Raw genomic sequence first — 13,109 nt, forward strand, 5'->3', positions numbered from 1 at the left:
CTTAATCTGGGTTGGCTACCAACAGAGAAGCTTGTTGAAGCTTGTACCTCGCTATCCCTTGAGGACATAGCAATCTTGATCACAAAATTTATGTGCAGCTAAGTTGTTTAGAATGCATGTATGCTGATGTTATCATAAAACTATGTTTACAGACGAATGGATGTTCATTTCATGCACGATTTAACCAGAAGATGATACAGTAGCTATTAACCAAGTCAGAATCAACACACTGTCCAAACAACTGTCCTCCAGAGGCAGTAATTTCCTGGAAACTGACAAGCCACAGCATTAACCTGGTGTGTGACATTAACCTACCACTCCCCCCTTCCTTAAAGACAAGCTGTGCTTACGCAGATCTAGGTGGTGCTAAAAATTTATGTCCTCCGATATGACTGTGGAATGTCCAGAACATAATGTTACATGGCCCTAACGGTTATTACATAAGTCAGTAAATCTGGCTGATGTGTATCCGTAAAACGCCACTGTCATGTTTCTCTGAGCAAAATCTAACGATGATTCCTGCTGTTGTGGTGATTGTGATGTCAATCAGCAGACACAACACAGAAATTTATGGATGCAGGGGTCATAAAATCCACCTTGGAAACCTGTTACTGCCTGAAATTACTCTGGAAATACTTCAGCAAATAGTATAAGAAACAATCAGCAATTGCCAAAATGATTCGGAACTTAAATCATATTCAATGTCTTACTTTACTGTCATGTCAATTGTGTATCATTTTCTTAAATTAAGTGGTGGATTGTGAATGTGGAATAATGTGTTTATATTGAGGCCATAATTCGTAATAATAAGTATTGTAATAAAAAGTATGGATCATTTGTGCAAAGTAGTATTATATTCTTAACCAAATAGGATCCAGTCTTTGAGCTGTCAGTAAACACCATTTTGACTAATCTGTCATAATAAAAATTTCATGATACAACATCATGAAAACAAAATACAATGGCATTTATGACATTCTAAATTTAGGCGTTTGTCTCAAACACACATTTACATAATAGGACATTTTAAATACATATTCCACACCAAATGCACTATGCATAAGTAGAATTGGATTGTGGCTGTGCTTAAACCATCTTGGAATGAGCACTAATCCCAAATAGAAGGAGGAGATTAACAGATGGCTTTACTACAGTATATGGAGGCCTATCTTAATGTCTTTTAATCAGAGCACTGTGAGATGCTCGACTCATCTCACAGCTACAGTTTACACAATGAGACAAGCTTGATCACATCAGGCTTACAGTGTAGTCGTGCTGTCAATAAACAGCACCCACAGCAATTTCAGTCCACACTAAGGGGGACTTAGTGTAATTCAGCATTCAGACCAACTGACAGCCGGCTACTTCTAAAAGAGAAACTTTACTCTTCCTATCACAACATGGATGTGATCTGTGGGATGAACATAGATCCTTGCTGCACACACAGGGCTGGGTAATGCTGTGGGCTTCACTGTGGGTGGCCCCCATGGACCTGGGCTAATTGTTTCACATCACAGCCGAGCCAGGCTGAGATCAGACCACCGGCAGCTCTGATTCAGGCAGTTCAACAGCCAAACAGGGCATGCCAGGAAGCACTTACAGGCCACACCCCACCCCACACTAACACACATGCACACCCTTTCATCCATCATACATGACCACAAGAGAGTACAAGGAATTTCTCTCCTTTACATTTGAGTAAGCCATCAATCCACCGGTCAGCTGGTAGTTGCAGTTATCTCTGTGGCAATGAATTAAGAAGTGTGAAAGTCCGGTTTCATTGACAGAATTCATGTCATGTTGGCTAAACAAAATACACTCAAAATGCAAATACAAGAATTACAGTCAGAGCTGAAATTACTCTTGAACTTTTAAAGCTCAGCATGATGCCTCTTTTTCCTATTTTAGTATATCAACTCTGGTAAATAGTTTTTCCACCAGTGTTGTATTTGACTCCAGGATGTAATGAAGCATTTAGCCTCTCTTGATCTATGGTTTGCTGAGTAGGACACCAGGCTGAAAAGTTTAGGGTCGTACAGAAATGATGCAAATGAATAATAATGAATGTTATAATGAAAACACATTTCTCATGATTGACCATAATCTACCACATGTTCCACTGAGCAGTGGTTTGGTTTTGTGACCCTTTAAAACAAAACAATGACGAGCTGTGATCCCTCATCGCCATACTGCAGGCTACTTGTTCATCCAATTCCAGCAAAAAGTTGTCTGCCTTTGTTTTATCTTAATCAGAGGAAATATTAAAAGATGAAAATATCAAAGAACTCCCACAGAAAAACAGGCTAACACAATTGTGAAGATTTTTTTCCCTCCTTTCCTATCCCGCTAATAATAACAATAACCAACCCAGCAAACCATTGGATTTAATGTCACTTTGTCATCAAAAGTGCAACCAACAGCAGTTGCCAATTTTGACCTTTTGTCCGAGGTTTGTGCAAAGAATTTTGGCACTGTGCCATGCTGGGCAGCTCCAAGTACACAGTGACAGGAAACATGGGGAATGAGAGGAGGATGACATGAAGATAGAGTTCTTTAGCCAGATTCGAACTGGGGATGTTGTGGTTTTTCGTAGTTTGTGTTTTAAACCACTAGCTGACCAGGATGCCTCGTGCTCTGGCTTTTAAAAAGAGCTGCTGCCGTGCGGTGGACAAAGAGTCGCAAATGGGCAAACAAAACAGGCAAACACATCAGCATACAGAGCACTTTCTCTATGGGTGCACGCTGCTCCAGGCCTGTAGTTCACAGATCTGTCACTAGAACAAGACTGGGAAATAACAAAATCCTCCCAGTGCACACAGGACTGTTAATCACCAGGCATCCCTCGCCTACTGCTTTTTCAAGGCCTGTTTGACTTAAAGTAAACACGTGCAGGAAATGTATTCAGTGGCTCTAAACATTTATATGGGGGCCTTGCGCTTCAAACAGTTTCATGGCCAGCACATCTTTCAAGAAGGTGCTTAGTGAGCCATTTGTTAAACGCGTGATAATAAGGCATGACAATGCATGGCATGCTACACGCAATGAGGCTGTATCTGTTTGTTAAGCCTTTAGTTTATGTACTCACAATCTGTATCGTTGATAGACAATGTAAGATGGCTGCTGGATCCTGATCTGATGAAACTGTACATTGTAATGCAGGGCTACTGTTTTGTAAGCTCTACTCTGACCTATTTCTGAGCTGAATGCATTTACTGATACAGGTATGAAGGGAAAGATTGAAAAAGTGGTTGTGAAAAAGCTAAAATCTAAAATATGAATACTCCAAAAGCTTTCGATGAGTTCATGCAAAGCATTATGGAAAATCATTTTCTGAATCGTTGGATAAGTAAGCTCTCATCTCTTCTTCCCCATTCCTCCAATTTCATCTAAAAGAATATCCTTTGTTAATCTGGTCTCAATGAGCACCGTTGTTAAGTGCTGCTCACTCTGCACTCCCAGCAAGTCATAATCCATTGTGTTGTTTGCCCCTCACTTGGTGTACATTTCCATCGCAAATTCCAATGTGAACAGTCAATAACATGCACAGATGTGGCCATTGTAGAAGCCTTACTTTTCAGTTCAGAGGAATGTAGTATGGTGAACTACTACTGCACCCCAGGAAATATTTGAAACAGTTGTGCTCTCAGTTGTACTCTCTTTATAGAGAGAGATTATTTAAGAAATACATCTCTAATACACATCACTTTACTCAATTTTTGAATACATTTAAGAGAGATCTCTGTGCAGTATAAGTGCTGGATGGATGCAGTACAACTGCATTGAGGGGAATTTCTGCAATGGCTGCTGTTCTGCTTCACCCAATCATCATGAGTTGTGAAAAACATATTAACCTCAGGGTTGATGTGAACATGTACGCCAGGACTTCATTTCCTCCTCACCATCTTGCTGCACTCATCAGTTTTATGTAGAACACACTACTCCAGAGTCAACATCAGTAAAAATGAAACAGTACATGATAATGATGTTCCCTGACCTCTTTTAGACAGTCAATATAATCCATGGTGTTGTTGTGTCTTGCCTCTCACCACGTCCCACGGCTTAACTGTACCCAAGAGCGTAAAAACTAAATATATGGAAGGCTAGAAAGCTAAACTGCACTTGATATTAGCACTATAAATTATGGAAAATCTACTTCTCTTGTAAGTGAAAGTCCAGTTGCACGACATGTAGATAGTATAGTAGAGACTATCCCGTGCCCTATTCCTGTGATGACATTAAATGAACTGACAGAACAATCATCGCTGCCCTTTTATGACTTCGCTGGAAAAAAAATATCGCATTGTTGATTTTTCCATCCAGCATCTCAAGCAAATCTAGAGCAGGAACATCTGCAAGCTTTCACCCTGTTGACATTATATTGAAACCCTGCTTGGGAAATAATTTATAGTCTGGATGCTGAACTCCCTCATGCCCAATGAAAGAAAACTACAAAATAAATCTCACATCTCACTGGCTGTGCCCTTAACTGATGCCATACAGGAAGTCAGTCCTATCAGCACTAGCAGGCACTCAGAAAGCCCTGCTGTGTTTCACAGTTAAGCTTCCCTGTGTTCTTTGTGAGGCTCTGCCGCTGAGGGAGAACATGCAAACCACTCTGTATTCTCAATATCATGCACCTTGAGCCTTGAAACTATTCAAAGTAAGGCATTACACCTCTTCACTTAGCAAAGGATCCATATAAATACAAATACATGAAACTCTCTTGTTGGAAAACACTTGTTTAGTGACAGAAAGCATCCTCTTGAGAATGCATACTAAATGGGTTAAACAAGCCACAGGACGTATCTGACCCCCTCTGCTTGGATCAGCTGCACGGTAGAGATGCTGACATGATTTGCACTAAATGTAAAACATCCCCATGGCCCAATAACCCCAAAACCATTTCCTCTGAATGGATTGCTTTGCAAACAAGCTTTGTGATCCTGTATCATCCCATCTACTTCAAGGGCCTCTTTAATCAACAAAATCAGGAACCTAGAGTTTATTACTCTCATTTTAAAGTATTTCCTGACTGTTGTGCCATTTGATCTGGATTAGATTCTCCTAGAGAGCTGGACAGAGCCAACTGTTTGTTCATTGAGAGTCACAGCAGAGCGATTTGTGTTGAAACATCACTTATATTGTCACTGAAGTGACTAAAGGTCTCATCCGACCTGCAGATTGACACATTGCTCAAATACCATACAGACAAAACGCTTGTAACCTCTCAGGCCTGAGTTTTGTTGTCCTGCAAGTTTTGGGGGGGGAACTTTAAGTGTTTGCTCAGCAGCCATATCACCACCATCCTCATCATCCCAATAATCATAAGCACCATCTTGTCATCGTTACCACAGGCTTCATCAATCATCATCATCATTATTATTATCATTGGTGGTAATGATCAGAATATATTATCACCACCAACACCAACTCAGTCCTCCCCACAGGCCCCAAACTCACCGCTATGCGCGTGGAGATCTTCTGCTCGCCCTCTGAGCCCTTCTGCTCTCCGTTGGCCCTGCTGTACTCTGGAGGTTGTTGGTTCGATCCCCGGCCGCCCTTCGTCTTTCGGTTCCCAGGCCCTTGGTGGACTATGTTGAGCAGATGAAGCGTGCTCTCGTGCTCCCGGTCCGAGGTCTCGGCCTGGCCCCTCTGGTAGCGGTTCTCGCAGGTGGAGTGGTGCCTCCTGCACAGCTCGATGCGGGCGCGCAGACGCTCCACTATGGCGTTGTGCAGCTGTGGCACCGCGGAGCCTCTGGAGGTGGGCGCCACCGGCCCGCTGCCGACCCCACCGGGCATAGCTCCTAAACCGACACCCAACATGGGTACGAATGGCCCTGCAGCAGACTGAGCAGGGGTCGCTTCTCCCATGCCCGACAAGTTTATGGAGACTGAGGTCCACTGAGCTTCTAATGGACCACAGTACGGGCATGGAAGACACCAAGACGAGTGGACTCAGCTATGTTCCCATGTGGAAAGAAAAACACTGGGCTGCACGCACAAAGTCACTTGAGAGAAAGACGGTGAAACAATTATCTCGTCAAATAGAGGATATTTTTAAAAGATGATGTAAGAAATGTAAAAAAAAAACACACACTCCCTTATAAAGTGAGATAAGGTCACAATAAACTCACAGTGCGCTCCACAGAGGCATCAAAAAGTCCCGATGTTACACAATTTCATTAGTGATTTCTTCCTCAGGGGTGTTTCTGTGTTGAGCTCGTAATTAAAACTGAAGTGATTTACAAACACGAAACGCTCTTTAGATTCACAGCTGGAATTAATCCACTCTTGCTTAATAACGACTCGACCTCTGCTCACAGATAAATCATATTCGAGATGAATCCCTTTGCATGATTCAAGACCACAGCACGCACAACTTCAGCTCCATCGATGGCTCCATAGCCGTGGCACACTGTCAGCTCACTTTCCACTCTGATGTGTCTCACTTTTAGCAAATAGTCAACAAAGAGTCGGGCTGCCAACTAGAAATCCTCAGTGAGCGACCGCTCGCTTCAAAAAAAAAAAAAAAAAACCCAGGAGAACCGACAAACACACACAGAGAGAGAGAGAGAGAGAGAAAGAGAGAGAGAGAATCCCTAAACTTCGAGACTCACGACATTTTTGTTTGGAAATAAGTCCTTTCTCTCAGTCTTTCTCCTTCCATCCGGACGCGGAGGGTCTGGCAGCAAATTAGAAGTCGGAAACCGGGCGGCCGAAGCCCGGGGAGCCGTTGCATAAACCGATTGAGATCCGTCTCACCCAGTCCATTGACAATCGTTTGTCCGTGTGGTGCACCGAGGCAATAGCGGAACTACAATACACAGACCCTCATTGTATGAACATTCCTCCTCTGACATGATCCACTCACATGGTTGCAGCGGGGTCCAAACGCACACTCTAGCGGACTGAGGGCTGAACTGCCCCGCAGAGCCTGGGCCCTGCAGGAGGAGGTCAGGTTAAAAAAATAAAAATAAATAAAAAACCTTTGGTGAACATACATGACAGTGAAGTAGCCTGAGGAGCAGAGGCGGAAATTATGATTTAAAAGATCTTCTTGTGATGGTGTGTGTTGGTTTACCCAGAGGGACGTACAGGTTTACGTTTAGTGCGTCTGTGGATGAATATCCTATAATAATTAGCCAGAAAATAACATATGAACTCAACTAGTTACATTTAGCTGGCTGGAGAGTGTCAGTGTAACATCATAGAATAGAATAGAATAGAATAGAAAGCATTTATTGTCATTGTACTGGGTACAATGAGATTGAAAAAAAGGGCAGCTCCTTAAAGTGCACAAAAAAGTATAACACAGTATAAAAAACACTAATAAATAATTAAATAAGTGGCATGTGTAACCACATGCCATGTATGTGGTTATGATTAATCTCTAAAGAGAAAAAAAAGTGGACAGGCAAACAGTGAACTAAGAAAGCTGCCGTTTGGATGCAGTAAAGTATTAACTGGTGAGATTTCCAAAACTCTAAAAATCACACTAAGAAATACACAATAACAATACAAACATGTGCTTATGCCAAGTTACAATAAGAACTAAAATATACTTCAGGTTCACCTCTGACTGGCACTGTATGCCAAGCCAAATGTTACCCTCAAGTCAAGTAACACATTAAAACACAGAGAACTGAAAGGCACGAATATCAAGCATCCCTACACATGAAGTGACGCACATATCCTCCCACACAGCCGAAATAACAACTTTTCCCCCAAACATATCCATCAAACTGTGGAGTGAACGAGCAGACAAACCAAACACGTCACAATCTACCAATTAAAGGAGCTGATTGGCTCACTCAGTTTCTGGAAACTGTGACATCTATGTGAACTGCAAGCCTTTTCTTTTACTTTATATCTGATTAATATAACAATTGGCTGCTGGCTTAATGTGTTCTTCAACACCTAAAGAAAAATAAAAAAAATACATTTATGGGTAAAGTGATTTCAGGTGGTTTTCCCTCAGTTATACACCCTCTCCAGGTGTTTTCACTGTAGCAGCACATCTTCCCTCATTCATCACCTGTTAATTTAAGGCTGATAAGTGTCTGCATATTTACCCACTATTCAAATGAGGACTTGTACCGTGTCCCAACATGCTAAGGGCTGCGACTACAGACAGGCAATCATGCTGACAGTCACGGAGACAGCGTGCATGTTCTTGTAAAGCAGAAGGAAACTGAAGCACCCAGAAGTAACCCCACACAAACATGGCCAAAGAGGTAAGCAATCCTGTGAATTTCTGATTTGCTTTGCTGCTTGTAAAAAAAAAGATATAATCATGATGATAATAATAATAATTGTAGAAAAGGCTCTGGCTCTTAATAGAAGCACCAGCACGGGCAGGTTCTAGATATCCCACTTGACCCAGTGGGTCACTGTGAAAGGACCTTTGCCCAGTAAACGTCATGTGTTGTGTGCGTGGATGACAGAAAGTGAACTGCTCAGTATATCCGTTACGTGGTTATGTCGCTGTGAAGGAGATAGTTTGTGCTAAATGAGTCCCTCGTTGCCTGTTTTGGTACATGGTGGTTACTCATGCCAGTACCAGCTATGGCCAGACAGCCTTGCTAACCTTAACATTTAAAGATGCATGGAAATTGTTAGCCTTCATGTTTCACACCAGTATTTTGGACGACACCTAGTGTGAAATCCCACCCACTGCTAACTACTGAGAGTTAGCGGCTTTATCTTGTATTTATGCTTATTCCCTTACTATTAATTGTGCTTGTATTTCTTAGTAATGATGATTACTCTCCTGTTTTTGAGCATACATGCACCCCCAGAGCCCTGCATTGTGGCAGAAAGATGAAAGACTGTGAAAAATTAATTGTGCCCGTGTACCTGATACCTTCTACCTTACAGTGAAGTTTTATCAGTCCAAATCCAGTGTCTGCAGTTTTGGGACAATCTCTTACTGCACTCAGACCACCGCAATGACCTGCAAAAAAAGTCTAACTAGAAAACAGGTTAAAATCCAGAGATATTCCTGTCCGGTTACAAACCTTCCACTTCACAAAGCCACACATTCCTCACAAATTCATTTTGGAATGATGCCCTCATAGATCATTAAAAAAAAACCAAAAAGAAAGAATCGATAATCATCAATATTGTGTAGAAAATGTATTTTTGTTTTGCTTTGCATAGCAATAGCAGAGCAGTACATGAAGGTCAACATTAGCCTTTATGTAAACACTGAGTATAAAAGGTCACATTTTATTGACTAAGAAATCTTTAGCCGATTGATCATTTTCATTTTCCCTATGGGGAAATTACTTATTAGTCATTGGTCATATCATATCATGAAGGACCATAGCATTCATTTAACAAGTACACGAGTTTCAGAGATACTGGGGAAACAATAAAAAAAGTGTACTATGTGTTACTATTTGTAAGTTTGAGGTATGAAAAGACTTGTCAATGTACAGATATAAATACAAACTCTACTGATCTATGCACCAGCTTTCAAAAACCCATATGAGTTGAACTAAAGCAGCAGTAAAGTGACATCTAATATGTGATCTGTGCTAACAGGTCCAGCTCCTTGTTTTATACAATAGGGGGCAGCAGACACTTACCTTCTTTGCATTACAACGCGTTTTAGGAATGTGTGGGTGAGAGATGAGTAATGGCATCCTGGTTGCCAGAAAACACTGTGCTGATTTATATTTAAAGAGGAACCTTGACACCACAGTTTCACTTCTTGATTTATTCTATGTCCACAGTTTAAGTCTACCATAATACAGGAATAACAAAGTCTTGTATTCTTGTGTATCCCAAATGAACTGTACCACATTACCATCACACTGGCATCATTTGTCATATTGCTTCACAAAATCAAGACAGTTTGCATACATCAATGTTAGTAGAGAGAAGGTTTCCTTGTTTGGTTATTGTTTTTTGTTTTTGCTTTTTTTTTTTACCTTTTACAATTATCAACCGCAAAACGAACAATAAATTAATAAATTAACACACAAGCAATCTGCAAATGCTTTACAGTAGTAGCAATAACAGTGGTTAAAAAAATGATCTCTACTAGTACAGTACGTCAACCCAGTGACAGTCTGACAGTAGATCTGAGCAGTGTTTTCAATCTCGCCCAGTCAGGCTGTCATTTAACATACTACAACTCACAATCTACCACAACACATACACAGCTCTTCTGCTTACAATGGGTCTCTCTAGATAATAAATTACACATCCATTTCACTTCAGAGACTGACAGGGAGACAGGCTTTTCTTCAGTCTTTTCTTTCCAATCTCGCTCTTTGTGAATCACAGTTCACCCGGGAAGGGCTTTGCCAGTGCAACTCAAACTGCCAGCCTCCATATTTCATGTATAGATCATAAAATTCAATATGGTAATTTAAAAAGGAACAAAATACACACTGTAACAAACTTAGCTTAATTTAGCCTGACCCCATCCACTTGCTTACACTTATCAGTAGAAAATAATGATAAAAAGAATACAAAAAGCAGTAAAAATGGTAGAAAAAACATTAAGAAGTAAGTCTTAATGAAATAATCAATAATACCACCTATCACTGCATGGCCACACTATTTATATTGAGATCAAATAGGGATTCACCCTTCAGTGGTTCCAGCCCACAATGAAATACTGGACTAAGTTGAACTAGAAACAGATCATTCAGTTGTCCTAAATACAATATGGCTCTCACTTGAATAATATTATGAGTCGTGAAATTTCTCCAAGGCAAAATTTTACAGTCTCAACTGAAATGAAAATATAAGGCAAATTAAACAAATAGAAGAGTTTAGGAAATTAAGAAAACATTCTTTCCTCAACTATTTTTAAGTGACTCTGATCACTGGCAAATCTTCATTGTGGCAGGTTGCCTCTGCAAGAAAAGCACAATGTTGCATTACTGTAGGGCACTTTTTGTCTCAGACAAGTGCATCGAATTTCAGTCAACAGTCAACAAGATGCGCTGCAAATATGCCATTCTATTAATAATTTACATACAGGAAACAATTACTCTTCGGAGACATAGCTGTAGTGTGTGGCATATCAAAGACCGAAGACATACATCAGTGAATGGTTGAATTCCAGAAAACATAAATATGCTATTCTCCGTCTACTTAGCTTGTATTTATGGTCTCTAGAGAGATAGAGAGAGAAAGCGAGAGAGGATATCTGAGCTCCTTGGAAGGTACACCTCCTGCTTTATTTTTACTTCTTCCAACTCAATAATTTTCTTGGTCAGTGCACATTTACAATGAAATGTATTAGAATATTACCTGAAGTGAATTGACCACTAAAGTCAAACCTACAAAAGACACAAGATGCAACTTCTTCTCATCGGTCTTATTTTCTTCATTCTATGCATTAGGACGTTATTGACTTTGTACCTGCATTGAAATGGCGTACGTAGCCTGACAGCTTTTAAATATGGCTTTGGGCTCATACTTAATTGAAACTGAGGCAACAGCCATGTACAGTTATCATTAGGGCTTCTGACTAGGGCCTTTACGCATTTGTAAGGCTGTTTTTTTCCCCCCTCCTCTTACCAGACATGCACTGCTAAGCTGAAATGATTGCCCGCAGTGAAAATAATCTCTTCACTGCTTCTGCAAGACTCAGCACAAATGATAGATTGAAGTGAAAGTAGAGAGTCTGCCTGCATGCCAAAATTGGAGTGCATCTTGGCATTCCTGAGACCAGTAAGCATACTCTTACAGTATATTAATATGGTTATCGACCAGTTAGCTTCTGCATCTCTTTTAAACGGCAGCAATTGGGTAAATTTCCTGCTAGGTGCAAAAACACGTTTGGCTGCATAGGGGGGCGAGCTGGACAGCTTTGATGAAACACATTTTTAAAGGATGGATTGGTAAGTAAGGATGATATTGTCATACATATTATCAATTGTCCATACACTGTTATAACAGTCTGCATGAAGAGCTTTGGCAGGGCGCTCCACCTGTACGGCCTGATATCCTGCATGTTAGCGGTGCACTGCAGTAGAAATCATGACAGTGAACAGGCATAGGATAGGTTATGGCTTTTTGTCTAAATGTTTCTGTCTTAAGCAGTTCCAACCAGCATTCATAGTAATGATAGAAACATGATACTGGAGATGCTTAAAATTGAAATTTAGTTTAGTTTTTTGTAAATAAAAAAAAAAAATGTTGTACAGGTCAGTGTCAGGACTTGACCCCCTTGGCAGGTTCAGTAGACTGCCGCACATCGGTCCACTCTTGCATGGTGCTTTGCAGTGCCTGGGTCTTCTCCTTGTCGACTTGCACATAGTCCACCTTCTCATCAGAGGTCACAGAGGATGTAGAGGGCTGTGGAATGATAAATAAAGCATGAGTGAGATTCTGGCCTGAGGACAGACTGCACTGTTGTACAAATAAGAACAAATTCTATCACAAATTAAGTCTACAAAATCATGTGTTTACTTTTCTGTGTGGGCTGGGTGACCCAGGCTGGAAGTCCAGCGCTAGGTAGTCCACGTTGCCACACTTCCTGGGAGCCGGGCTGCTGGTGCCACTCACGGCTGGGGAGGTAGACGCTGGGTTCTGCTAATGGGGACAAGAGGGAGGTTTCACTCACACAGGGCGCAGTGAGTAAGCGTAGCACGCAAACAAGTGGATCATTAAAACAAAGAACACAATGTGCTCTCTCGATCTCCCCTCCAGCCATTGGGACTCACCATAGCCACATAATTTTCCTCGCTGTCTGTGGAGTCGGTGCTGGTGATGCTTTGAGTGGAGATGGGTCGACAGTGCTGGGAGGACATGGAGTTCATAGCAGGCCTGAAGCAAAGCAGACAGGGACTGTGAGTGCTTCTACCTTCTGACCTCAGGCAGAAACGAAATACAGCACCAGTCTGTACCATCAAGCTGTGTGTGTGTGTGTGTGTGTGTGGGTGAGTGTGTGAGTGGCCTTGGGTAACCTAGCTTGAATGATTGATATGAGACTCACATGGGCCGTGTCCAGGACATGGTGACTGGGCTCTTAAATGGCAGCTCATCAATGATCCCATTGTTCTTCAAATCAAGAGGTGTTGGCTTCGCTATGGAAAACAAGAGCAGACGTTGTCAACAAAAATCATTGTCTTCGAAAAAACAAT

At 41.4% G+C, this 13,109-nt stretch overlaps 2 protein-coding genes across 3 annotated transcripts in view; both read right to left on the reverse strand.

The window, feature by feature from the left end:
- Positions 1–5,871, reverse strand: part of maml2 (mastermind like transcriptional coactivator 2) — a 34,129-nt gene extending 28,258 nt beyond the window's left edge. The window contains exon 1 of the mRNA XM_070829929.1: positions 5,461–5,871. Coding sequence (XP_070686030.1) covers positions 5,461–5,871 — 411 coding nt within the window. The remainder of the gene's footprint in view (positions 1–5,460) is intronic.
- A 3,835-nt stretch (positions 5,872–9,706) lies between these two features.
- The window catches only part of gab2 (GRB2-associated binding protein 2), a 34,118-nt gene continuing 30,715 nt past the window's right edge, over positions 9,707–13,109 (reverse strand). Inside the window, exons 7-10 of one of the 2 annotated variants that reach the window (XM_070828758.1) lie at positions 12,962–13,052; positions 12,690–12,792; positions 12,436–12,555; positions 9,707–12,321 (exon numbers count right to left, since the gene is read on the reverse strand). In XM_070828758.1, the coding sequence (XP_070684859.1) occupies positions 12,178–12,321; positions 12,436–12,555; positions 12,690–12,792; positions 12,962–13,052 (458 nt within the window). In that variant the 3' untranslated portion in view covers positions 9,707–12,177. Of the gene's footprint in view, positions 12,322–12,435; positions 12,559–12,689; positions 12,793–12,961; positions 13,053–13,109 lie in introns of both variants that reach the window. The other variant, XM_070828757.1, reaches the window with a different exon arrangement.

The sequence above is a fragment of the Pempheris klunzingeri genome, chromosome 4 (genome assembly GCF_042242105.1).
Source record: "Pempheris klunzingeri isolate RE-2024b chromosome 4, fPemKlu1.hap1, whole genome shotgun sequence".
In the NCBI taxonomy this organism is placed as follows: domain Eukaryota; kingdom Metazoa; phylum Chordata; class Actinopteri; order Acropomatiformes; family Pempheridae; genus Pempheris; species Pempheris klunzingeri.